This window comes from Heliconius melpomene, chromosome 10 (assembly GCF_056956725.1).
Source record: "Heliconius melpomene rosina isolate 202511_hmr_F chromosome 10, ASM5695672v1, whole genome shotgun sequence".
NCBI lineage: Eukaryota > Metazoa > Arthropoda > Insecta > Lepidoptera > Nymphalidae > Heliconius > Heliconius melpomene.
The window spans coordinates 16,914,694-16,942,421 of NC_140398.1; the positions used below are offsets into that span (position 1 = coordinate 16,914,694).

At 32.9% G+C, this 27,728-nt stretch overlaps 3 protein-coding genes and 1 non-coding gene across 5 annotated transcripts in view; all 4 read right to left on the minus strand.

Annotated features, from left to right (window-relative positions):
• Positions 1-1,926: 1,926 nt before the first annotated feature.
• On the minus strand, positions 1,927-11,939 carry Cib2 (Calcium and integrin binding family member 2). Its single transcript, XM_085191815.1, has 5 exons — positions 11,789-11,939; positions 10,085-10,119; positions 6,395-6,512; positions 5,471-5,598; positions 1,927-3,493 (listed from the first exon to the last, which is right to left on the minus strand). Exons 1-5 carry the CDS (start codon positions 11,837-11,839, stop codon positions 3,256-3,258), a joined length of 570 nt encoding a protein of 189 aa, XP_085047941.1. The 5' UTR covers positions 11,840-11,939; the 3' UTR covers positions 1,927-3,255.
• Positions 11,940-13,518: 1,579 nt separating this feature from the next.
• Positions 13,519-16,876, minus strand: LOC146535980 (uncharacterized). The gene is made up of 3 exons (XM_085191199.1): positions 16,819-16,876; positions 15,056-15,143; positions 13,519-13,651 (listed from the first exon to the last, which is right to left on the minus strand). The coding sequence occupies exons 1-3, from the start codon at positions 16,874-16,876 to the stop codon at positions 13,519-13,521; spliced, it is 279 nt and encodes a 92-aa protein (XP_085047325.1).
• Positions 16,877-18,102: 1,226 nt separating this feature from the next.
• Positions 18,103-18,174, minus strand: TRNAH-GUG (transfer RNA histidin (anticodon GUG)). Its single transcript has one exon. It is a non-coding gene; the product is annotated as a tRNA-His (tRNA).
• A 3,888-nt stretch (positions 18,175-22,062) lies between these two features.
• LOC146535982 (uncharacterized) overlaps positions 22,063-27,728 on the minus strand; it is a 46,659-nt gene continuing 40,993 nt past the window's right edge. The window contains exons 2-5 of one of the 2 annotated variants that reach the window (XM_085191818.1): positions 25,308-25,432; positions 23,666-23,841; positions 23,126-23,267; positions 22,063-22,883 (exon numbers count right to left, since the gene is read on the minus strand). In XM_085191818.1, coding sequence (XP_085047944.1) covers positions 22,204-22,883; positions 23,126-23,267; positions 23,666-23,841; positions 25,308-25,416 — 1,107 coding nt within the window. In that variant the 5' untranslated portion in view covers positions 25,417-25,432 and the 3' untranslated portion in view covers positions 22,063-22,203. Of the gene's footprint in view, positions 22,884-23,125; positions 23,268-23,665; positions 23,842-25,307; positions 25,436-27,728 lie in introns of both variants that reach the window. The other variant, XM_085191817.1, reaches the window with a different exon arrangement.

Below are 27,728 nucleotides of genomic sequence, written 5' to 3' on the forward strand. Positions count from 1 at the left end.
CCGCAATATTGCACTAATATTCTAAAAAATATTTGGAAAACAAACATAAAAGAGAAAAATTGTAATCTTCCATGTTTAAATTCCACATATTTTATATGAATTGAGACATTAGAAGACATAGAGAGCGATTTGTCACTGACTCTATAAGACTAATATAAAGCGTTGTGGTTAACTTGATTTATGAAGTAAATTTAGAAGAAATGGGAAAATTCTTTAGACAGTAATTTTCTTCGTATAATTGGTATAATCATTCACTTATAAATGTTGGCTATGAATTTGATTCTCAACCTTTCACACATTCACACGTGTAATTTGACAAATTTTTAGGTTTTAATCAGTCGGAACCTGAAAATTTAGAATTAAGACACTCCGTTTCCATCAAAACCCTTACGTACCCCACTTTCTGCACAATTCTCGACATATTGTGTGCCGGATTTCAACGCCGCGTTTTGTCATGAAATAAACGTAACTCATTTTTTCGACTAGGGATCGAACCCACAACAGTTGTGTTACAACGGCCTTTTATAATAACAATATAACATAATAATATTTTATTCTAAATGAAATTATAAATAAATAAGCCATTATTTCATAACTTACCTGTCTCGTTACATTTAAGCCGGCGGCTGTCAGCTCCCAACGCAAATACGAGGGTTACCGCCGTTAAATATTTATTTATTTTTATTTTTTTTGTACCGAACCCTCTTAATTCAATTAGAGCTTTTACTTGCTTTTTTTCCCGCAAACATGTCATCAAGTGTAATTCGATTTGGTAAATCGTGAATTGTTGTGTTTTTTTTGTAATAAATAAAAGAATTGTAGAAAAAAAGGTATATAGTATATAAGTGTAAAGTACCTATAAGTAAATAAAGGGTTGAAAAAAGTCATACAAACTTGTTACTATTTTATATTTCACATGTAGCAGGAGACCTAAAGATAAATCTTTTTACCACAACGAGGAAATAAAAATAATTCCTTTTCGACATGGAGTAGAATCCACAACCATTGCGCTTACAGTTAGACGTCGCTGCGCCGCAGTAGTCATATGATCAGAGATATTGGAATAAATGTGTCAAAAATAATTATTATGAAGATAATTGAGGTCAGACGTGGAGCTCGGGGGCTCGAGGGGAAGGACAAACTGTGGCAGTAAACGCGACAGGTTGTGGGTTCGAATCTCAAGTCTGGGATTAAAATATTTAATATTTTTATTCCCTCGCTCTAAACGGAACAAGACAAGGAAGCCCTACTAAACGTATAACTTGGGTGTACATAAATACATAAACCCACATATACTTGACTACTTCGTGAGATATAAAAGTAGCGAGATGACATCCGTGGAGATATTCTACTGTAATCTCGTCTGTAACTCTGTGATGTCTCGAGGTTCATTCTACATTATGCTGCTGCAATATAATTTACATAATAATTCATTTGAGCAGTAATTGAAGACTCGGCCTTAGTACAGTATCTTAGTTATTCATACCTATATTATAAATTCGAAAGTAACTCTGTCTGTCTGTCTGTCTGTCTTTTACGCAATCAGGGCCAAACCGCTAATTTAATTGTGATAAAATACTCATATAGATACTTGAGGGTCTCGGGATGAACATAGGATACTTTTTTTTCTCATATTTGTAATATTTTCGATATACGAGTATATCAATATATTAAAATACTTATTAATTTGAAATGCAATTTATTCCGCCATGTTTATAACAACCGCCGTTGCTAAGCTACGATTTGCAAAGTTCGATGTTAGAAAACGTCACCCAAAATGAGCTTGCTTAACGCATCTCTCTATTGAAAACTGGCTACAAACGAAAACAGGCTTAGCCGCGCTCGGGTCTACTAGTCTTACTATAAATAATTACATTAAATAAAGTAAAAGTACAAATTTCGTAAAATATAAATAAAAAACCAAGCTTAATTGTTCACCTTTATTTTTTTAATTTATTTAAAAAAAGGTTTTTGTTACTACGCAAAACAGCCTCTAGGGATTCTTCTGATCGATGGTAACGTATTTAAAAAGTCTATTAATTATACATTCAAACGAAATCTTATAAAGAATTTACAAAAAATACAATTTTAGTCTTTTGTTACCTTAAAAAATATACCTTTTTGATAAAATAATTAGACATATATTTTAGTTATCTTCAGATTCAGCAAGAAAAGTTTTTGTTTTCTAAATATTCAAATAAAAAAATAAAATCACTTATTTGTTGTAATATTGACATAATTGCAATAAAAAAAACGTGTTAAATATGACAACGTATGCGGAAAGACTATTTACTAACTTTGCGACTTCGAAAATATTTCACAAAAGGTATATTTTTTGCATCAAAGAGCGATATTATTGGCAATATGGCGTTCCACCCGTTTAAGATAGCCTTAAGATAATAATATTTAATATTTCATTTCCGTGAGTGGGAAGTCGAATCTACAACCTGTCGTTTACAGACACACACTCGTGTTCTAGTCTAGTCATATTTAGTCTTTATAGACGTCACGAACAATAATTTACATTAAGCGTCAAAGGAAGTCGAAGAAGTGCTCTTCACCAAGTTTTGTTCTGACGAAATGTGCTAGGATTGGACATGTAACTTTTTAATTAAAAAAAGACCGCCCTAAGCTACTTTCGTCAGTTCTTATCTGTTTTTTTGTAAATGGCGAATGCGAGTGTAGGTATATTCTATTACTACAGAACACAAAAACTTTTTAAGACTAACATTCGTACGTAAATACAATGGCTGTGGGTTCAGTTCCCACTTGGGGAATGAATTATTTTCTGTCCTACTTCTTTGTAAGATGAGGCACCCACACTTAGGCCTTTATAAACCGCTAAGGTATTTATAAATCGCTCTCAACTCTAAGATCTATCTTGAAAGCGATCTCATATGTCTCTTAATGTTTAATTGAGTAAGTAAGTTTTGATGTAAAATGAAGAATGGAGGTTCATTCTGCCTGTCTTGTTTTGTATAATTAAAATGTTATTTAAATATAAATAAAGAATTTCTTTTTCTCTTATAACTGTCTCGGCTTTTACAAATGTTTTTCGGCATAGAGCGGACAACAGAATAAAGTAATATTAAAAAAATAGCTAATTACTAACAATTAAATATAAGTTTTTGTACTCATTAATTTATCTCTGGTAACATTAAATTTAATAGAAAATTACTTAACTACAATGATTTTCGTCTTCATATTCATATATATAAAATATTTCATCAATAACAGTTTTATTATAGCAGTATTTTACACTCTAATATGGAACGTAGACAAAAAGTCCGGTGCTCTAACGACGACATGTTCAAAGTCCATAAAAGAGAGCCTTCCATCCCCATCCACGTCAGCCTCGTCCAGGACACTGGCTACAATCTCATCCCGTTCTTGTTGCTGCAGCTCCCCCTTAGTTAATAATCTCGTGGCTTCTAGAAGGTCTTCTCTACCAATGTACATGTCATCGTCCAAGTCGTATATGCGGAAGGCGTACCTGTGAAGTTAAATAAGATAATTAGTATTATTTTTATAAACATCATTAAAATTTAATTTTAACGGGTTAATAATAATTGCAATTGCAATAGTAATATTAATAACTACATACTTAGACTAAGGCAAGACATTAGGTTCAATTTCTACTCGTAGGAATTAATTGTTTTTATTTCCTTGGTCGAGTAGCAAGATAAAGCGTTACTCAACACACAAATTTGGCTTAAAGAGGTGAACGGAATGTCTTGGCACTAGGTTCCCTCTGTTCACACAAATTAGAGTTTATTACACTCAATTTCCATCTTAAAAACAAATAAAGACAAAATAATTGAATAGAATCCGTTATCAACTATGCGTGGTGACACAGCGACGTCCGACCCCTAATTCCCTATTGTTCGAGGTCGCCGAGTCGGACCTTCTCTGAGAGATAAAACCCTATCTCTTAATCGCTTAGAAACGGTATCTGTGATTGACATAGGTTCAGTAGATAAATAAACTGTCGTTCTACGATTTGCGGAAAATTACACAGGCTGGAAATGTTATATATATATTCTTTATTGCACATGTATAAATAGTAAGAAAACAGTTAAAAAGTTATGTTTACAATGGCGGGCTTATTTCTGAAAGAAATCTCTTCCAGCCAACCTATGGAAGTGGATGAGTGCCAAACAGCGGAATAACAACACTGTGCAACACAGAAAAAAAATTAAAATATCAGAAAAATATATATATTAACTAACACATTATAAACATAATACATGCTACAATATATATATATATATATATATATATATATATATATATATATATATATATACCTACACAAGTTATAAATATATAATTATATATACTGTTAAATCGACTATAGTAGTATACATACATATATAATACATACATAATATATACCCATACATACATATATACACATATATAATATATACTAGAAACACTGATTAAAGCTATGTCAAATTACTGTATGTAATGTTTCCACTATTGTACTTATATTAGCTTCATACAACTACGCAAATAGCAGGACAGGCAGAGGGAATTTGTCAATTTAGTGCTAAGACACTCCGTTCCCCACGCACCGCCCAATTGTCAAGACATTCCATGAAAAGCGGAATTCAATGCTGCATTTCTCTCAATGTTGTGAGATCAGAGTTAGAAAATGACAATATTTTATTTCCCCGAGTAAGACTCAAACGACCTCAAAGCGACCTCAATATATATATTTTCTTAATATTTCCTCTGCCTGCTTCTCCCCATATGCCTCCCACTGCTATATGCGGGATTCACGAATTTAAAAATAATGTATGAATAATAAAATATACATATATTATTATAAGTGACGCTTGTATAAGTCGGGACTGCTTTTGATTTATTAAATCAAAAATAACTCAATTGCCTTTCCAAACAGAACAATGAAAAGTGCTCGAGGGCATATACGATAGGTACTATAATTATGCTGACATTTAAAGCAAAAAATGTTATTTCTGTTTTTTCTTTTATTATATAAAAATATAAATTTCATAATATGATTTCGTTTTACGCAGCATTGAATGCTTAATATGCTATTTATGGAACTAAAATAATGGTTTCTAACTAATAGGTATACGATTTTGTAGTATTTTTTTACCTAGTGCCAGTTTATTTGATTGATTAACCCGTTAAGTTGAAAGTCATAGTCAGATTTATATGTTAAATTCTGGTTTCAAATGAAAATTCAATAATTTCTGTACGACGTCCATATGTACAACGTGTCTGTGGTACCACATATATTTAAAGAGAAATATATTGGTGAACACTATATAGACTAATACTAGGTTCTCAGGGTCCTTTTCCATGCCCTGCTTTAAAAAAAATTGGAGGCTAGAAAAAAAAACAATTATATACCAACATTAATTTAGTTGGAATCACTTGAACTACAATTTACACTTTAAAATTAATACATTGAAGAAATAAATATTAAATAAGTTCATACCAAGCTTTAATATCCCGCGGCGCTGCTTCGCTGAACACCGACATCATGTCTAAGAAATCTTCAAACGTCAAATTGCCAGTTCCGTCGTGAGAGAACACTTGGCAAATACGTCTCTTGAAAGGGTTTTCCTTTAACAACATCGAAAATATATGATAAATATTATTAATATAACACCGAGAAATGTTTGGTGTTAGGGTGAGTTTATATAGAATCAATTTGACATTTGTTTCGTTACTTCTGTTGATATTTATTTCGTTAAATTTAAAAATATATAAGAAAATTTAAAGTTTGATTGTGTTTCTGTTAATGATTTTTACAGTAATTTCAAATAAGTTTGAAGTTAATAAACTTGTGAATGTTTGATTGCACGACACTGAATGTTTAGGTACATTGTGTCAATTTGTCAAGACATGGCGTTTGATTATATCGTCTAGAATGGTTTCGGATTGGAGAAAACTATAGAAAATAATAACTCTGATATAACTAAAGGAACAATCGCCTTATTTTTTATTAAAATAACTGTTTAGAGTTATGATATACAGTAAAATTTTGACAAAGTACAAGCATACATTGTTACCAACACCGTACATCACATTGTCTTTAGCTACATTTATTTTATTACCCAGCTCCTGTTGAAGAATAATGGATTTGTATATTTCGTGTTGAATGAATGAAATATTGCTTGAGTTCGCTCACAGCTTGTGAAAGAACCATTGTATCAAATATACTGAACGTTATACGAAGTATAGGTATATACTTTTAGAAATTGTCAAAAATATGTGGTTTAAATTCTTAATTATTTATTTTAACATTTTTATATTTGAAATGTTTGATTTTCTCGGTCTGATTAGATACAAGGTCACAAAGTGAGGCGATGAATTACCAAAACAGGTTTTTCTGTTTTGATAATGAAATGAATTTTACCTTTAATTCCGGAAGTTTTTCTATTTCCTCGACAGGCACAGCTATGGTGTGAGCTTGGTTTTCAGTCATTCGCTTCGGTATGAGTTCTGGATTTACTTCTCTGAACCGTTTGAAAACACTGAAATTAATTTAAAATATTAATTGCAATTAATTTAAAAAAAAAATGTATTTTTGTAGTAAGTTGTCGCTAGCTACTCCCAAAGCTAGGAGCATAGCGTGTAAAGAACGTTTTATATTTAGATAATATTAGATTTTCTCGGTCTGGTTAAACAAAATGGATGGTTAGTCGACACACCCTAAAATATATATATTATAAACGAAATTTCAGTGAGAATTGAATCCATTACCGCCACGTTTACAGTCACAATGCCACGACTGCAAATTTAAATAGTACATAAGATATATATTTAAAATACAATACTCAACGTATTCCAAATAATTTAAAGTTAACTAAAAATCTAAATTTATGTTGTTATGTTATGACTCAAATTAATTTCTCAAGTTTCAAAACTTTAAATTGAAAATAAATTATGCATTCTTACAAGAGAAGCCCTTGGAGTTTCATTTTACTATTAAAAGAGTAAACAAAATTCACTTTATTAAAGTTAAATAATAATATCTAATATTTTTTGTATAAAAATAAAGTAAATATGGATTTTTTTGTAACAAATAAATTAGTAAAATACACAAAAATATTGTTTATTTTTTTTTTGTGAATATTTACAATGTTTCTTTGTAGTTAAGATACTTTGTTTGCGTGTTGAGTGGCGGAGCTCGTAGCCGTAATTTGTCAACCAGAACAGAGAAATGAATAGTGAAAAACCCCACACTTACAGCTAGGCGCTCTCCTACTATGCCACGACGGCCTCTACAAAATTGTTAATATAAGGACAAATTCATTTTATCAATATAATTTTTAAGACATTTATTATTCACTATGTAAATTTTGTTCTTATTCTATATATATATATTCTATCATAAAAAAATAAAAGCAATTATTTTAGAATTCTACGAAGTTTTTTTGATAAAGCGACACTAATATCGCTTAGGGATCGCACTACGCCATCTTACTAATCGGCTTAACGGCTTTCCGATGTATCTAAATTACGAAATACCTTGAAACTTGATAACTTAGAGCTGGATGTTTGTGCTGCACGTGATGCCGTCATTAAATAGAAATTTAGGTCTTTAAGACACGCACTTAATTTGCTGCAAAAATGTATATGTAACAGTTTCACAAAAACTTTCTTTGAAATTTAAGTATATATATTTTATTTTTATAAAAGTAATTATTTAGTTTCATCTGTCCTGTTTGTTTGTAATAATGTTTTGCAAGTTAAATTTGATGGATGGAGATTTTTTTACTTAGTGTTAAGACACTATGTTCTCCAGGCTCCGCCCATAGTTTGAAACACGTGTGTTGAGTGGCAGAACTCTATATCGTTAACTTTGCCTTAATATGAAAATCATTCATTTCCTTACTGTACCACGACGGCCTTAGAAATATTATATTAGCTAGGTAATAGATATATGAGTAATAATACATTTATTATTTGCGTGATGCTCGCTCCTTTACGTATTTATTAAGACTTTTATGGTTACCACATACCAGAATGAATCATAAGGGATAAAAGTATTATATCATAAAATTGTTTTAATGGAGTAGGTACGTTTTTAGGTTTTATTTAAATATTTAGTACTTTTATACTTTTTTATTTAGCTATGATGAAATCTATATTGGCAGGGCAGGTATAATAATATTAATCTGAATTGCTTTCTTTAAAATAAAACTTCCGCACCTTCTTTTCTGCCGATTTTGAAATTACCCTCTATTTATTATATGCCTACATAATTTATTTTGTAAAACTTTTAATTAAAGCATAACATACAAATAGGTCATAATTCGTGACATGGAATCAAATAGGTAACTAACCGTTAATTATAAATCCAGTTAATTTAAAAAAAGGTAGTTCTGCTTACAAAAATACGCCGTACTTCTTTGAGGTTATTTAAATATTAAACTAGTTTGGATTGGATGCTTTTTTGATATTCATAGGAGTTGTAATGCGTAAAATTCTATATATCCCCGTTCGCGTAGAAGTTTCGCGAAATAATCTCTTAGTGTTTCCCTACATTATCTGAGATACCTATATGTATATATACCTATATTAAACTTTATACGTCCAATTATTAAGGATCGAACCCGCAACCATCGCAACTATATGTTATGTAAAAATAATAAATAAATAAGGCCTCGTGAAGGATTAAAATCTGCAATTTCCACGTGTCACGTTGTTAACCAAAGCAACTAAGTCACGTTTCCCATTGCTATTAATACATTTGATTAATAATATTAACTCGGATAACTGAAAAGTGTAGGAAAGGTCGTGGTAATATTTATTTCCGTGAACAAACTAGCTTTTACTACTTTTTTTAAATAGGGCGGAAAATGGGGAAGTATCTTAATGAGAACAAAATGTCTTAACCCCAGGTTCCCAAATTACCTCTGCCTACCCCTCCATGTACGGAATACAGCGTGAAGCTAAATATATAAAGATATCTTTGCTTGTATGTATTTTTTCAAGAAAATAAACACCACAAATGGGGTAATAGGCCTATTTGTTAGTAATCAGATTTTTGTGTGAAACATCACGTGCATCGTAACAGTTTATGTTCCATAAAAACGGAGTGTCGGACGGAACGTCGATATACGACCTACACAGTTAATGTTGTTATTTCCACGAAGGATTTGTTGAAAATAATAAATAATATATATCTAGATATCTTTTATAAAAAAAATGTTTGGAATATAGTGACTTTTAATACTTTAAAAATCTTTTAATTTCATATTAAAAGTATTAAAAATGAACTAACTATGTTTTCTATCTTTAATAAGGTGAGCTTTACAAAAATAGTGTATAAAAAAATTAACGTTACGGGATTTGAAATCCCGTGTCTCTTGGAGAATGGCAATTTCGATGTAGCTAATTAACTGGCCTCGTGATCAGCAATCCGACGGTTTTCTAGAGCTGCGGGTTCAAATTTTAATTCTTGTTTCGTTAAAATAAAGAAAGTTTCATTGGCCTGTGTGTTTCACACATACTTTTAAATTGAAAAAAATTAAAATATAGCCTTTTTTTAAAGTATAATGTACGTCACGCCGTTATCCTCATTCCATTTTTTAAATATTATATTAGTACAAAATTTTAACATGTCAAAATAATGAAAATTAATATATAAATAAACATGGTTATACTCATTAAATGTTCTTATCATTTAACGAACATAACCATCATCAGCAAAAGCCACATGTCAGCGAAATCACTAGATAATTAATTTGTGGAAATTTCACCCAGTGACGAAATATATATACCGCTAATGATACACTGGTTATGTTATGAGGGTATTTTATGAGAAAGCACAAAATAACATTTTTTTTACTATCATATTCTTTTCAGTGACTTGTGACAGTGACTAAGACACTTCGTTTTTAGCTATTCATTCAAATTACTACTTTGTAATTAGTATTAATAAGCTATTGACATTCGTCTATTGCTCTATCAACGTAAACGCAACTCTACTCTACGACTCTCTACTCTACTCTCTACTCTACACAGTAAATTTAAAAAATATATAAACAACTGCTTGTTGTAAAACAAAACTACATAATAATTTTAATAGATATCTCACCGTAGTATCTCCTTCCTTGTAAAAAATGTACAGTCCTGTTTTAGATAAAAATAAATCGTATTTAATAAACATTATTAGGACACATCTTAAACATTTGGGTCATTCGATGCAATAATTTTAAAATATTACAGACTAATAATCGGGTACCGGGTCGGTAGCCGAATACGATAGAACGGTAGGCAGAGGGAACTTATCGCTAGCACTCCGTTCCCCACTTTCCGCCCAATTTTCAAATTTGAGACTGAGTGTTGAGAGGAGGGGAGTGAAACTCAACGTCGCGTTTTGTCTTTACTTCGGGAATTGAATCCACAATCGTCGCGTTCACAGTCAAGCTCTGCGTCGCTGCGCAACGACTGTCACTTACTTTGATACAACTTATATAAGTATTACAATAGTGTGTATTTGAATCTCTTACGCAAAAGCTTAATTGATTTATTTATTTATGGCTTCCGTTACTTATTTTATATATAACATTTATTTCAATATAAATATTTTTTTAAATATTTCGCCGTGTATATAGTCTAGTGTCAAGATACTCTTCATTTCGAAAACTAAAATTATATTAGTATAAAATACTAATTTAGTCTTGACAAATAAAAAAAAAAGCATAAAACATATCGAAGAATAACGATCACTATCTCTTGCACGTATTTAAAAAAAAACTGCTTTTACTGTTGTATGTTGTACACTGTTATATATGAGTTTAAGTTGCACAGAGAATAATATTTCTACTATAATCTTTTATAAACTAGGGACCCGCTCGTAGCGTTGTACTGCGAGCTCGTTTGTACCACACCATTATTTATTTACTGGTCTGAATTGCTTCCATGTTCTAATAGCATTGTCATTTTAAAGATTATATATTGAAGATTTTCACCCATTCAATGGAACGTTCATTTTGTAACAATTTCGTCGAATAAAATGCTTTATATTAAAATAACTTCTTTGTTTGTGAACCGATTTAAATAAAACATTATGGATTAAGGGAAGTTTTCCTAAATATAATAGTGCAAACGGTATTTAAAACGGGTAAAAATAGAAAAATATTTGTGTATTCATCAATAATATACACTCAGTATCAATTTTACGTTTTTCAGGCAGGCAGCAGAAACCTAGTGTCACTTCCCGGAGTGGGAATCGAACACGCTACAGGTACTGTGACACTGCGCCACGATGGACTCAAAATCTATGCATTATAATAAAATTGTAACTGATCGCTGTTTGTACGTAGAAGATATTTGCAATAATTTATTATTGGAGGCATGTGTCACTTATAGAACCCAAAACAATACTTGTTATTTATTACATCTGGTTGTCGGTTTGTCTGTGCATTTGTGGATTCTAATCTCAGAAACGGCTTAACCGATTTAAATACAGTTTTCATAATTATATATTTGGCAAACTTTCTTTAACATTTAGCGTTATTTTTTATTTAAATCGGCTAATACATAAAAAAATTGTATTAATATAAAGTATCTTCTTCGACAACATTTTTACAAAAGTAACGTTTTATTTAATTGCCTGAATTATTAATTTTAAATATATAAATATTATTTTCAAAACGATATCGTTATTAGAGCACCACAGAAATTTAGATTTGTAAATAAATAATTGTATAGTCCGAGCGGGCGAAGTCGCAAGCGGGTTGCTATTATACAATAAAAAAAATAACTTTATAAAATATACTTTAAATATATTCCTTACTTGATAATCTTCTAGCTGCTGTTCCGTGAAAGTTACAACTTTGTTGCCCATTTTGAAAAAGTATAAAAGATTGTAATGTTTTTGTTGGAGAAATATAAAAATAAAAAAGAGGCCAGAGCCAGCCTGTTGCCGCGACGGCAAAGCACTGACGCTGTTAGCACGAACGTATTAGGGAGTGCTTGGCGTAGAGTAAATCTAATAGAGCCTTATTTCTTTTTTAATTATTACTTTGAGTATACGTTGTATGAATGATGTTTCTTTTTCGTTTTATGAGCCTTGCAGCGTAAAAGAGCACAAACAACTCTTAAGAAATTCTCTAATTTTCCACTTTTTAATAAAGAGGACGTTATTGTAAAATAAAATAATGAGTTAATAACAAAATTTCAAAATAATTTATTCAAAATAAGAATAATTTTAAACGTCATAATTAAAACTGGTTCACTGTACTTCCATCGTCCATGTCCATTTGCGAAACTAATGTAAAATTTTGCTGAAAATAAATGAGCAAATAGCTACTTTTACTTAAAGTTTCATTAAATAACTAAAATGTTATTTACTTTATAAGGGGATTATTTATTAATCTATAAATGTAACTCTAACGAGCAAATGCTTCCTCTGTAACTCGATTAATCTATGAGAATAGTTAGGCGGGGGTCTGCCGCCGCACCCCAGCCTCGTTTGATTACGTATTATTTAGCGAAATGCCTAAATTGTAACAGACACCATTATGACACAATGACACAATTATTAATATATGTAGAATTATTTTCTCCTAAATGGGACCGTCGTGGCGCTGGGGCAAAAGTGTGTAGTAAAGGCGATGGTTGTGGGTTCAATTTCATCTCGGGTGAATGACATATTTAATATTATCATTTCCTCGCTCTGGTAACGAGGGAAAGCATCACCAGCACCACTCAACACGCAATGCCTTGAGATTTCGGCAGAAAGTGGGGACTGATTGGAAATAGATTGTCTTAACACTAGGATACCACGTCCCCTCTGCTTACCTTGCAGTATTATAATACTAAATGCTACACGAAGCTAAAACTGTTTGCAGTATGTTTTTTAACCCATTATATTCATCGGATAAAATACGTATATAATTCGCATCTATTTCAATGTGTAATCTGTATATACTTAGTTAAGCTATCCCTCGTGAGTACGACGTGCTATACTGTAATTATACTACCCACGTTACGTATTAACCTAGTCGCTACTTCTATCAAAACCTGAAATGACCCATTGAAAGACCTACACATGTCAGTATAGTATTTTGATAATTTGTGTAAAAATTACAATGCGGGTTAATGTTATGGTAAGGTTCTGGGTTCATATCATTGGCTGTAAAAAATGTTAAGACACTCCTTCCCTCATCTACTGCCGAATTTTCGAGGCATTGCGTGTTTAGTGGCCGAATCCAACGCTGCGCTGTTGGCTTGGTCTTACAGAAAAAAAAATTAAATATTAATTCATTCCCTCGTGTGGGTATCTAATACACAACCGTCACGTTCTTGAGTATATAATATTAAAAAATCGAAAAAAAAAATTGAAAACCGTGAAAATGGAACAGTCCTGCCAACTGTAAAGTAGGGGAACGCGCAAGGAAAAAGAAACAGACATGTTCAAAATGTTTTTCTAATAGTTCATACAACATATTATTTATAAATATATTTCTGTATACAATACAATTTGATATCATATTAAATCTATTCTTAAATAAAGTAAATGAATTACTCCCATCCTGAGCATTCCATTAAGCAATCACACTCTGAAGCAAAGTTGTTCGTGTCGGGTTTCGGGTCGGGACAGTGCTTCGCCCAGCGGATGATGTGGCACTTGCGAAGGCGCCAGTCATATACCCACCTGAAATACATCACATGTTTTTGCTTACATACACTTATATATGTTTTTTGCTTCACGCTGTATCCCGCATTCAACAAGAAGTGAGGGATCCTGTGTTAAGACACTCCATTTTTCACATTCAGTTTGATTGCTAGTGCTACCACTGCGCCAAATTGATTACACAAACAATACCGAAATACTGATATATACCGAAGTTAATTATATTATATTCACTCTGAGTACTAACTTAGATAGCATCAAAATTGATTTATATTCATTAATATTCTGAATACCTGAGACAATCGTGCTAAATTACAATAGGAAGGGTCCCCCTTCAGGGCTTGTGTACATTCAGTGAAGATCTATTACTATATACGTACTAATTATTTTAAATTCTTCAGCTCCACGTATGCAGAGAGAACCTATTGTAAACTTAACTGTTGATAAATCAGCTTCATGCTGTATCAGGTTAGGCAAAGGGAATCTTCCAAATTCCGTCGAATTTTTCAAGGCATTGCGTGTTGAGTGGCGGAACTCAACGCCGGGGAATTGATGCCAATGACAAGAAATGAAAATATTAAGAAGTATCTTACTTATTATCTCTTATGTTATTCTTATCATTAAAAATATATGTATAAATATGATAATTTTTATACCAAGTAAAATTTGAATTCAGTACCGTCATATTTTTTGCACCACCTTGATATCTATATAATGTTAGTTTATAGTGTGAACACAACCTAACAGCTGTATCGTCTACGTAATTTGCCAATTTCAATTTTCTAAATTTGATTGTTGGTATTCTAATAGAGTAAGGGACTCATCACTTAGTCTGTTTTACACAGTGGCTTGGAGAAAATCAACTCTCGAGTTTTATTAATATAATATTATTTAAATTTAATTGTAGATGTTACTTATGTTCTTTTTAAGGTTAGATATCATATAATGTGGCGTATATATTTGTTTTTTTTTCAGCTTCTTGCTTCATTCCTCATAAGGTGGGCAGCGAAAACCTAGTGTCAAGACACTCCGTTTTCCATAATTCAACCGGATTGAAAGTATTGTTGATGGATAGAAGTTCACGCTGTATCCCGCACATGGTAGACTAGGCAGAGAGATCCTTGTTACACTGCGTTTCCCATTAAAATAAGTATCTTCCATTCTCCATTTTTCACGAAATTTCTGAGGTATTGCGTGTTGAGTGGCTGAAATCGATGCCGCGCTTTCCCTCGTCATCAGAGGAAATTAAAATATTAAATATTTCATTTCTGCAAGTAGGAAACCCATAACCATCGCGTGAAATCAGACACCGTCTCATCGTACCACGATGGCTTTTAATATAGAAACACATTTCATTATGAAAAAAACCACTGTTTTAAGCAATTTGCAGAAACCAAGCCAACTAACTAACTAATCTAAGTTTACCTCTCCTGATGTGGCCATCTGTCTCGAACAACCCACTCAATTTGACAGTGTCTCTCCGGTGGTTTCACTTGACAAATCTCTGCAGTCACTATGACAAACAAACGAATATAATGTAGCTCTTCAGTTTTAGATTAGTACTACTATTAAAAATCACATTTTATAGACAAAATACTACGGATATTTTGAATGATAAACCTCTTTGCAATTTGATGATTAAGAAATTTGTGGTGTAGCAGTAAACGCGATGGTTATGGGTTCAATTCCCACTCGAAGGAAATAAATGTTTAAATTTAATGGCTCTAGTAACTTTGATGTCTGCCAATTGCAAACAATGAGAATTGAATGGGTTTTGTGGAACAGGGAGTCTTAACTAGTAGGCGCACATTGCCTGTCCTACTATATGCTGGATATAGCGAGCAACTAAAAAAAACTTTTTGGAAAAAGAATATAGATACGTACATATGTGCTTAGGTATTTACCTTTTAAAATGTAATAGATATGTAAAGATATTTATTTTTACTTCGTTTAAACGTTACTAAATGGTCAATAACTTACATTTTCCATTTAGTGCAGGGCGGAATTCGCTTTATTTATAGTCTACATTTGTTAGTAGCGTAGCGTTAGATATCTTATTAAGCTAGTAGGTAGTCTAACGGCTCAGTAGAGGCAGTTGGTTTGAACTCCATCCCAAAAAAATATCATATTTTTTAGAGTTCCTTACCCAAAGGATCCCATTACTAAGACTGCGCTGTCCGTTCGTCTGTATGTCCATCAATCACCAGGCTATATCTCATAAATGGTGTAAGTATATAGTTGAAAATTTCACAGATGATGTATTTTTGTTGACGCTGTTCTTGTTATAACAAGAACTAATAAAAATACTATAAAATAAACATTTTAGATTGTGTATGGGATTTTTGGCATTTTTATACATACGGAACCCTACGAGCGCTAGTTTGACTCGCACTTGGCCGCTTTTTTGTGATTTTTTTAAGTTACACAGATAATAAAATACGCGTTACATTTCATAATTAAAAAAACTTCATTCAAAATGATAACAATTTAGTCATTCGTTCATTTGAACTCATAACCCTAATGTATACTAGATCTCACATGTAAGCACTACGTACGTCGACGTATCGCTTTGCGTCACAACGGTCAATAAAATCATCTTCGATAATATTTATTGCATATTGTTTAAATATTACGTCAAAACATATGATGTTTTAAATAAGATAGTAAGAAAATTCTGGCACTTTCTTTGCTGTTTAATCTACTTTAATTCCAAGGTAAGAAAGTGCTTATTTCAAAATTATATTTTTTTAGCTTGACGCTATATCCCGCACAAAGGTATGCAAAGGGAACCTGGCAACCTAGTGTTAAGACACTCCGTTCCCATTAAGACACTTTCATTACCCACTTTCCGCCGAAATCTGGAAGCATTGGGTGTTGAGTGGCAGCTCTCAACTCAACCTCCTTTGCCTCGTTAAGTATCCAATGCTGCATTTAAATTTTATTAAACAAAAAGGGTGGAAGAAAATAATTTTAATGATCTAATAATATATCTAATAATATAAAAATAATTTTAATCTCTAATGGGATTTGGGATTGAAACCACAACAATCGAGGGTAGACACTGTTCTACTGCGCCGCTGTGGTGTGCACAATAATAATAATAAACAGTCTACTTATTGGTGGAAATCGAACCTGTAATCATCGTAAGCCATCTGCAAACACACACAAAGACATTCATTCATACGTACCTCGCGCCTCCGTAAAACAAATCAGGACAGTCGAAAAGATAAGGAGCCACGCGAACATTGTCGATAACTGATAAGGGGTTATCAATACAAAACACTTTGCGTATGTTTATTATTACGATTATTTTTGTTAATTATATTTTTTGACTAAAATATATTTTGTAATGAAAAAATATATTTTAAAAAGAGATTTCTTAAAATATTTTATTTTATTTTTTTAATATCAACTTTGTTTAAAATTCACAACTCTTTCAGAATACGTTCAAATATAAAATGATTGGGTTCCATTGTTTTCATAAATGTTTATTTATACTGTGATAAATCTTATAGTAAATATTATGAATTTATGTTCATTGATTAAAGTTCTTTCATCTTTATATATTACTCAAGGCATTTCTGACATAAGGCAAGTTAGGAAGGTTCTTGCTAGTACTACCAAGAATACCTTAATTTGTATATTTCTTCAGTACTCTAATACTACTTCTTAGTGTCTAACATTTTTCTTACTATTTTTAGCTTCGCTCTACGAGTAAATCGCACATAGCAAACTGAGGGAACCTAGTCTTAAGGCATTGCGTGTTGAGTGGCGCATCTCAGCGCCGCGCGTAATTAAAAAGATTTAGCAATCTTTTTCCTACTTTTGTCTCTTTTCAATTTTTGATATTATTTTATTTGTGTCATTACAACCTCCCTATTACAAATTTTCACAAGTTTTTTTTTCTATATAAATTTCTTTACTAACATCTAAGAAACTCACTCCGTTTTATTTATAAAAGCGAATGGGGAAAGTTCTTGTAGTGGGAAGTTGAAACTTATATAATTAAAAACTAAAGTTTGACCAATCCATAGCTGATAACCGACGTACGAGTAACAACATAGATATCACTTATTTAATTAGAAATCCACTTCATTATATCATTATAGATTTTTTAAAATTTTGTTTATATTTTTATGCTGTATCTTGCATATGGAAAAGGGAATCACACTTTATTCTCCATTAAGACACTACCAGAGCGACTAAATAAAAATATTAAATACTTCATTCCCCCGAGTGGGAATCGATCACTGTATTCTTAAAAACAAAGGAAAGCACTGCATTTTATCCCTTAAAATAAAAATATTTTGAAATATGAAAAATCACGATATTAAGATCGAGACCTAGGTCTTTTATATTTTAAAGAAAAAAAATTAAACGAATTAGGTTCTATTTGTCTATCATGCGTTTGTGAAAAATCGTGAAGATAAATTTCTTAAATAAAAAAATAGCTCCGCCGTAACAGCTTTCGCTGCCGTGACCAGGATTCGAACCTGGGTTACTACGGCCACAACGTAGGGTCCTAACCACTAGACGATCACGGCTATCGGAGCTCTAAGTACAAAATAACAAAAATACCAATGTATTAACAATCTTAATGCAATGTTATCAAATTGAAAAGTTATCTTTATCATTGGCGCTAAGTACATTAGAACTATATTTTATTTAGCCGCGGTATAAGAAACTGGAGCACTTACCTTTTGCATTAAGTAACGGTACGCGGTATTGCGTGACTAATAGTATTTATTTAGGTATTTAAGTAATATTATTCCTATATATTTTTTATTTTACTTTTGTTTTTGTTCTTTTTAGCTATCCGATATACAGTGTGATACCACTTACAATACAACGTAAAGCTGAAAAAATGTAATAACACTTGCTCTAAGAAAAAAAACTCTTTAAACTAAAAAAAATGCAGTAAGAGGAAAAATTAGGTAGGTATTTCACTTTTCTAGTAGAAAATGTAATATCCTTAGCGATAATATAGTCGGATTATCTTCAATGTTTATTTTATGAAAACTAGAGACGAGAAATGTGGGCGCAAATTGAAATTTTATTGCAATAAAACAGCTTACTGTCTGTATTATGATTAAAGCTAAAATAAACAATTCATATTTTCATATTTAATATACGAATAATATATATAGTGTTATGACAGTCTGTTCCCATTAAGATACTTCCGTTACCCACTTTCCGCCGAATTATCGAGGCATAGCGTGTTGAGTGGCAGCACTTAAGACCGCACTTTGCTTTGTTACCAGCGCAAAGAAATAAAAATATTAAATTCCACTCGGGTGGACAAGATTGCAATTTTTGTAATGTAGTAACCCTTCCTTTTGAATTGAATATGAAGTGGTGGAATACAACGCCGGGCGTTGCCGTGCTATAATTAAATAAAAATAATTAAAATATCATCACATCCTCGAGATGGGATCGAACCCACAACCAGCGCATATAGAGTCCGCGTACTGCAATCACGGGTCCAATAAATAGCCTGAATAATAAAAATCTTCTTTAAAATGAGTTTAATTCAAAATAATAAATGGCCCCTTTTAAACCGCTAAATTAATATTAACTAATAACTACAATCTAAAAACGTAGCGGGTCTATTAAGGAATGTCACATAAAATTAATTGAGATAAAAGTGACTTAGTTTCATGCTTGAACGCTCTCGACCCTCTTTTATGTTAAATTTCTCCATTTGTTGAAGTAAATTGGGCCAATTTGTAAATTACTTCATTTTTATACTAAACGAGCTGGCGCTTGCATTCTGGTTTTTATAGCTTCATGCTTTTTTCCGTCTCACACTACAAATAGTGATAATCTTTGTAGGGGGGAGAGTGCAGTACGGAGTGTTAATAAATTATTTAATATTCTTATGTATATCGCATTTAGCAGTGTAGCAGAGAGAACCTAGTTGTATGACACTTTTTTTTGCAATTTCCTCTCAAATTCGAGAGATTACGTCTCAGCAATGTCTCTTAGTCACTCAGTACCATAGTTTAATATTATATATAGAGGTACTAATACTATACTATTTATGAAATTGAATTCGTATTATAAGAATATGCATATCATAATGTTAGGTGTAGATTTCAATTTATTACAGAAAAAAAATCACTAAGTGAGCAAATGTAGAGAACAAATTATTGACAATCTTATAAGGTTCTTTTGCAAAGTAAACACCTAGAAAATCTTATTTCTCTTTCTCATATCTTTCATTTTCTATTCACACAAATGTACATAAAATTAATTATTTTTTGCTAATCTAATGCCCGTTAATAATTAATTATTGTTTTTGAGTACAAAAACAAGACTACGATCAGCAGGTACTCGTTTTAGTACTAAACGTACTTTCGTTAATAGTTTCTTAATTACTTCCCCAGAACAAGTCCTTTGTCGAAGCTGCCTGGGTGTTTGTTTTCGTTTGGGCGGGAAAATTAACAGTTCAGGTAACCCATTTCTCTGAGCTTTAAGTGGTTTATCTAAAGCAGTCTTGCAGTTAATAGGGTTTCGTATTTTAGTGACAAATTATTCTACTCTCTTTTTTAATATTTGATGTAAATTACATAAGATTGTTTAGTTTCAGGCCGTTTCTGTAATATCGCATATCTTTCTTATAACAATAAATATTAGAATTGAATCCGTAATCATTACGCCTATATTTTTTAAATAATATTTCTGATAACGGATTCAATTCTAAGTTATAAAACTAAGTCCATTAGCTTTTACATACTTTCGGACACTTTCAGAGTATACCGTTGTACGGACAGAGAGTATAGCCTCCTCTTTGTACACCAGAACAGGAATCCTTTGTAGTTGTCACGTCGTAGCGCCAGACTGCCGTGACCTAATAGCTTAGGTATTACCATAGTTTTGATTGAATTTAGATTATATATTACTTGACTTAGTTTTCATGCTTTATCCTGGTTTCGGATTTTTGGTGGAAATACAAATATGCAGTTGACTCTGGTGAGTTCAAGGTATCGTAGTTCGTTGTGGAAACCGGCCTTTTTTTTAAAATATTGATAAATAATTATTCATTCCCCGAGTGGGCATCGAATCCTCAATTGTCGCGTTACGGTTACAGCCCTGTACTCCTGCGCCACGACTGTTTAAATATTACATTTTTACCAAATAGAATACAACCCACAACTGTCGCGTATAAATTCTATGGGTATTTTAACAAAAAAAAAAAGAATAAGAAAAGAAAGATAAAGAATAAGTAGGATAAGTAAAGGGAACCTAGGGTTAAGACACGCCTTACCACTCAATAAAACAATAATCAAATAAAAAAATATATAGAAATAAAAAAAGTTTATAAAACTGCCTCTATATGAAAGTTATTTAACATTTTACCGCACAGTCTAACTTTGGACAGTTGTAGCCGAAGTTAGATCGTTTCCTTTGAGTAAATACGACTGAGGAATAAATATTGGTACTCAATATTCTACCGGAGTTTATAATATTTTACTTGTTGTGGAAATATTGGAAATGCTTATAAAATACATTGAATATACGCTCTAAGGATTAGTTCGAAAATTTGTAAAAAAAATTCGAAGACTTTTTTAATGTAAAGTTTTAAGTTTTTACCATCTTGTATTGTAGTAGATACGACTTTTATAATTAAATATATAATTTTAGTAGTCCTATCCTGCATAGTTTAAAACCTTCTACAAACTAGGACTTAAACTTAAAATGACTATTCGTCAGGCAGATAAATTTAAAAAGAACATAATTCTAAAATTGTACTGTACTTTCCTCCATAATATTTCTTGGTAAGCACAATAAACAATTAATCCTCCTCCTCTATGCGCGGCACTTATGTATAATACATAAATCTTACATCTTGTATCTTATACCCTTTTATCCCTCACTTTAACACCATTTCGATCCCTTTCCGCCTTAATTTATTATTATGTCACTCACTTGACATAAAATATGGGTATATGAGTTAAATGTTTAGGTTTATCTATTTATATCTACATATAAATAATATGAGGCGGTCATGGCGCAGCGGCACGTCTTAACGCTATGGTTGCAGGTTCGATTTTTACTCAGGAGGATTATATTCAAATTCCTCGCTTTGGTAAGAAGACAAAGCGCGGTGTTGAGTTACGCTACTTATCATGTAATATCTCGTAAGTTAAGTTCTCTCTGTCTACTTTGATATATGTTGATATATTATATATATTTAATTGGTAAAGCAAAGGTAATCTGTTCAAAAATATATATTATCACAATTGTCCCTTGAATAAATCACTACGCTCTATATTTGATTTATAAAAAATAAATTGGTTTAGTTTCGTTCGTTTGGGACGTGTCTCGACGTCATGTCACGTGTGACAGTGGTGTCACTTTTCATATAAAACATTGTTAAAAAACTAGCTGGATACAACGTAAACGAAATAATAAAATAAAACACATTACTTTTATACATTTTATTGCTTGACGGATATTCAATAAAATCTCAAACAACGTTTATAACGACGAAACGAGACGCACTTGTAGACTATACGAGGCACTGAGAGATAAGAATCACAGATCGAGAGAGCTTAGAAGATAGATGGATATCAATACAGGAAGCTGGAGGGGGGAGGGCGGGGGGAGGGAGCCGGACGCGCGAGCCGGGGGTGGAATGCACCCAACGCTGCCTCGTTCGTAGAAGATGGTCTTTCTTCCCGAACTCGTAGCTGAGGAATCCTCCAGGCAGCACAGGCAGCAGTGAGCGCGTGCCGATTCAGTAACCAATATGCTGCGGCGTTCAACGCCGAATGAGCATGTCCGAGAAGCAACGCGTACTGTGATATAACTAAGGGAGCATTTATTCCAAATGCACTGCAAATGACGATACCAGCATGGGGACACCAGCACATAGCAAATATTATGGCGATGCCTATCAACACGTTGCCAAGACGTCGTCTTGATCTCAATGTGGATGTTGGAGGCTGTGGACCAAGAAGGCTTGGCTGTAGCTTCTTAGCTCTTATATCTCCAACATCGACAGCATCACGCCTTTCCCTCGGCCCGACCCCAGCTACTATAATCACATGGGTTGGCCTACGCATCAAAGGAACTGGTAGAGGCAGTTCTCCGTGTGCTGCTCGGGCGGTTAACGATAGTGCTGTAAGTTTGACCCTCACGGTCCAATGGCACCTGGTAACTGCTGCCACTGGTACGCAGTAAGTGACCAGCGCGTGGGCGGCGGCGAGCGGCGGACAGGAGAGGCATGTTGCGATTACTGTTACTGCACCTGAAATGAAGTGATATTATTTAAAATGTTTCTATTTGCTTTTCGAGTATTAAAAAAAAATATAACCAATCTTAAATAATTGTAATTGAAATTAATTTTAGCTTATCATGTAATATTTGCCTATAAAAAAATACATTTATTTTCTTCTTAAAAACGTTTATTGTGCTTCCTTCCCTATATTTGTATCTGTAGAGAATTATTATTTAAATAATTGTTTTCGCTGTTTCATAAAAATCTTGTACCTAGAATTAGGGCCGTCGTCCACACAAGCCCCACAGCTAGAAAAGGTCTAGAGCAAAGTGAGCTTCGGCCGCGGCGCACCGCCCCGCACCTGTCCGCGGCTATCGCGACTAAAGACAGTGTACTTGCTGCCACTGGGAATGACTGAAAAATGATCAGATGTTTAAATATCATAAATGAAATTGTTTATTTAAATTAAATTAGTTTATAAAAAAATCTTGACTTTTGACTAGTTATTGCCCGCAACTTTGTTTGCGTGGACTTTAAGACGCAAAACAGCATATATTTTTTATTCCTTTCCCTTTCCAGTAGGAATTTAATAAAATCTTTTCTCATTGCTCACCCACACTCCTTAACATGTTAGGTTAAATTAGTAGACTGTGGTTCCATACACTCCCTAAAAGGTTAAGGAGTGTAGGAGATCGCTTTCATACCATATTAAGTCAGGTGGTTTTGTTGCCTTGCTTACCGTCAGATGCTACAATAGTATACTCCTAGCAAATAAAATTTAATAAAAAAGATAAAAAAAAACCAAATCCCACCTCAATATAATAAGTAACGTGACAAGGTAAGTGATGTATCCTCGCTGCTCTGGTGGCGGCCAGGGGAGCGCTCGCAGCACATACGAGGAGATCAGCGGCACACGCGCTAAGCAGCTGCGGGGTACGCAAGCGGGCCGCACCGCTTGATGCGAGAGCTGCCATTAGACTTACATTACCTGTTGAAAAGAAATTTCGATTTATTTTTGTTGTTTTTAGGGTTTCGAACTCAAAAGGTAATCGGGACCCTGTCTGTCTGTATGTCTGTCTGTCACCAGGTTGTATCTCATGAACCGTGATACTTAGGCGATTGAAATTTTGACAGATTATGTATCTGTTGCCGCTAAAACAAACCTATTTGTAGTATGAACCCATAACAATCAGGTATAATGTACCTAACTGCATCTTGGCGACATCTTAAGTCAATTAGCTTTGAAAAGTAGCATTTCCATGCTTTTGTCCGCTTAGTAGGTGGCACAAGGGACCTGTTAGGGCAATTCTGGAAAGTGCTGCCATAATATTCAAGACATTGCTTTAGGGGAATACAACAAACGTTTGTCTAAAGTTGCGAGCGGGAAAAGGAAAATAATCATTTCCCAAGTCGGCATCGAACCAATCCGTAGCGTTTTCAATTAGACACTAGGCCACGACGGCACCAACTTTAGCTTAGAAGTGTCGGTGTATATTTTATACGAAGTAAGTAGTTTGTTCTCAACAGTTCATTACCTGCATCTGGCGGTGTATACAAACTTTCACGTACAATTCACTGTAGTAAAGACCACGTCTCCCGATACAGGAAATTAAATACAGCACTTCCTTTTGTTCAACTTCACGCTGTATCCCGCATACAGCAGAGGAAACCTTGTGGTAAGACACTCGGTTCCCCAACGGTTCCCAATAGGGCGAATAACTTTTCTATCTTAACGCATGCGGTAGTGATCAGTCACTCCGTTCTACATTGCCATTGAGTATTAATAACATTAGATTTTGTTAAAATTACCTTCATTTTTTATTTATTTTTGTTCAATTATTACAAAAGATACTCTTATGAATATATTATAAAAGATATTAATATACAGGAAATGATCTAAAAACATTATATGAGCCATGAAATGGCGCTATAACAGTAAAACACCCAATAAACCAAGCCAGCAAGTTTCACTGTTATTGCAACAGTTAGTACCTCCTTCAATATGCCAATTGCTTTTGTGGATGTGCAATGTGCATTCACTGCGTACGGACGGTAGGTATTCACTTTGATGTATTAATTATGTGTAGTTGATGTTTGGAACGAAGTTATGATGTTCAATTGACGTTACCCCAGAAATTTATTTTATATTGAGACCGTCATCGTGACGCAGCGCCATAATATCTGACTGTCAAAATGACGGTTGTGGGTTTGATTCCATCTAGGGGAATTTAATTATTTTTATTTCTTCACACTAAAGTACGCTTTAACATTACGATGTTGAGTTGGAGTGATATATTTTCTCTACTACTCTGGACTCTCCAGAGAAAATCTAGTATTAAACCTACCCTGGTGGGTGGGAGGGGTTTAGCTTGAAGCTAAAAAAACCCAAATAAATTTAGAAAGTAATTTTAAAAGTCAAACATATCCAAAATATAGATATTCTTTAAATCTTACCAATGATACCAATAATAGAGACGAGCACATAGAGCGTGAGTAGTACGGCTATGTGCGCCTGCGCATGAGACTCGGGGCCGGCGATCTCTTCAGTACTATTATTGTACATCACGCTGCATCACTGACTGCTGAAACAATATAAATATTATTTTTACATTTTACTTACAAATTTTATAATAACTTCAAAAATAATACGTTATTTAAAAATTCCAGTGCAAAGATATGAAAATATTAATATTAAGAAATAATAATTCGTTCCCTCGAGTGGGGATCGAACCCACAACCGTCGCAAACAATTAAAATAATTCATTCCCTGAATGGGAAATGAACCATGAAATATATTTTATTACATTTGTATATTAAGTATAAATAGGGTTCAAGAGTTGAGGATAATTATTTCCTCTACCCTTCAACCCGTTCAAATGTCCGTATATAATATTTTGATATATTATAAGAATCCTTAAAATTTGTGCGTTTATCATGTAATATGGAGAGATCACTTTAACCACTGTATAAAGCGTTTCGGTATTATTAATGAAGCAAGAACATATTTGAAAATCAGACCGGATGTTTATAAAGGATACTCAAGTATTATTATTAGCGTTTAGCAGGGTATGCAGAGGGAACCTAACATTAACAAACTCCGTTCCTCACGCACCTCTTAAAATTTGGAACATTGCGTGATGGTGACGGAACTTAACGCCACCCTTCGTCTACTAGAGTTGGCATAAGAAAATAAAATATATATAATAATTCATTTCAGTGGAAATCAAACTCACAACAGTCGCTTTCAAAGAAGTTCGCTGTCCCACTGCGCTACGAGGGCCTCTAAATAAATATAAATTCCGCATAATATTCACGTAAGTGTTATATATACTATGTGTTACAACAAGACTCGGTTTAGCAAGTAGCAAGCCTAGTCTACGAATGTAAAGTCTATGTACTTTAAGAGTAGATAAACATCAACAGAGCAAAAAACAAATCAAATATCTAGTATCTCTTAGGAATACTACGCCTAGTGTAATTAGCAGAAAAAAAATTAAAGCTAATAATTTTAAAAAAGTTGAAAAAATGTAAGGACTAAGCGTCTGTTGTGAAAAAAATATCAACAGATAAAGTAAAAAACTGAAAAAGTAGGTAATAATAAAATAATACCATACCATAGTAGGTATACTATATTAACTAAGATTCTCATTCGAGGAAATGAAATATTTAACATTTTCATTTCCGTGCTCTGGTAACGACGCAAAGAGCGGCATTGCGTTCCGTTCCGCCACTCAACACGCAGTGCCTCCAGAATTCGGCGGAAAGTGCGGAATAGAAATGTTTTAATGGGAACGGAGTGTCTTTACACTATATTCTTAGGTTCCCTGTACATAACCTGCCATGTGCGCGAAACAGTGTTTCTAAAATACGTATAATATAACTGCATTTTAAAATATTTCATACACGTCGTCCAAAGCGATGTAATATGCTTAACGACCCAATCTTGTTTTCTCACGTATAAAATTTTAAAAGCTTTCACAAAGTAGCATGCTTAAAAGCTGCAACTTGTTTATTTTCAAAATTACAGCACATTTTAAACTCTATGCCTTTGAAAATAAGAACTAAATTAATGTTAAATATTTTAACAACAAAAGACATTACGCCGAGTCTAGACGAGGTTATTGAGTTCAGCAGTTTTCTCAGTTAATTTTCTATTAATTTTCATACTTACTTTGTTGTAATGTGTAATTTCTTAATATATGTGTGATAGTAACAGAAATAGATGAGATGTCAGATCAAAAGAGCTTTTATTCTGTATCGAATTAATACGTGAAGCTAAAAAATATATACATTTCTAAGATTACAAACGGAACCCTTATGGAACGGAACAGAACCCTCACCTACCTTCTCTTAGGAGAATATTCTATCTGTTACGCTACCAACAATGATAGTAAAAAATATATTTTTCTGCATCACGCCGCAAGCAGACAGGACCTGGTGTTAAGACACTTCTTTTTTTCTCTCCCGAATACGAAATATTGTTTGACCTTAAAGGGGAAATGAAATTTCTCTGAGTGGGAATCGAATCCGATTCCTAATACAATGATACGGTGTTCCACTGCGCCTCAGTGATCTGTTAATTATAGCTGTAGACATTATTATTATTACACAGATAATACTCGAAATACCAAATTATTTAATTATTATTTATAATTAAAACAGTACAATTAAGCGTTTAAATTATTTCGCTCCATTTTATTATTAATGAATTTCACACAGAATTAGCGATCGCAATTTTATAAAGAACTTAAGCCCTGAATGAAAATTCAAATGATTGACTTGAATTTAATTATAATAAAAAGATATATTTTTTAATTTCACGCTGTATACCACATTTAGTAGAGTAGAGGAGGGCGGGGAGACCGTAGTGTTGAG

What these genes read in the sequence shown, in the direction of transcription:
- LOC146535980 (XM_085191199.1), bottom strand. Translation starts at nt 16,876, where the DNA reads ATGTTCGCGTGGCTCCTTATCTTTTCGACTGTCCTGATTTGTTTTACG. An exon ending in TTGTTTTACGGAGGCGCGAG is followed by an intron (nt 15,144 to 16,818) that starts GTACGTATGAAT and finishes TGTTTGTCATAG; the next exon opens with TGACTGCAGAGATTTGTCAA. An exon ending in AGATGGCCACATCAGGAGAG is followed by an intron (nt 13,652 to 15,055) that starts GTAAACTTAGAT and finishes GATGTATTTCAG; the next exon opens with GTGGGTATATGACTGGCGCC.
- Cib2 (XM_085191815.1), bottom strand. Translation starts at nt 11,839, where the DNA reads ATGGGCAACAAAGTTGTAACTTTCACGGAACAGCAGCTAGAAGATTAT. An exon ending in ACAAGGAAGGAGATACTACG is followed by an intron (nt 6,513 to 10,084) that starts GTGAGATATCTA and finishes AATTAATTTCAG; the next exon opens with TGTTTTCAAACGGTTCAGAG. An exon ending in CCGCGGGATATTAAAGCTTG is followed by an intron (nt 3,494 to 5,470) that starts GTATGAACTTAT and finishes TTAACTTCACAG; the next exon opens with GTACGCCTTCCGCATATACG.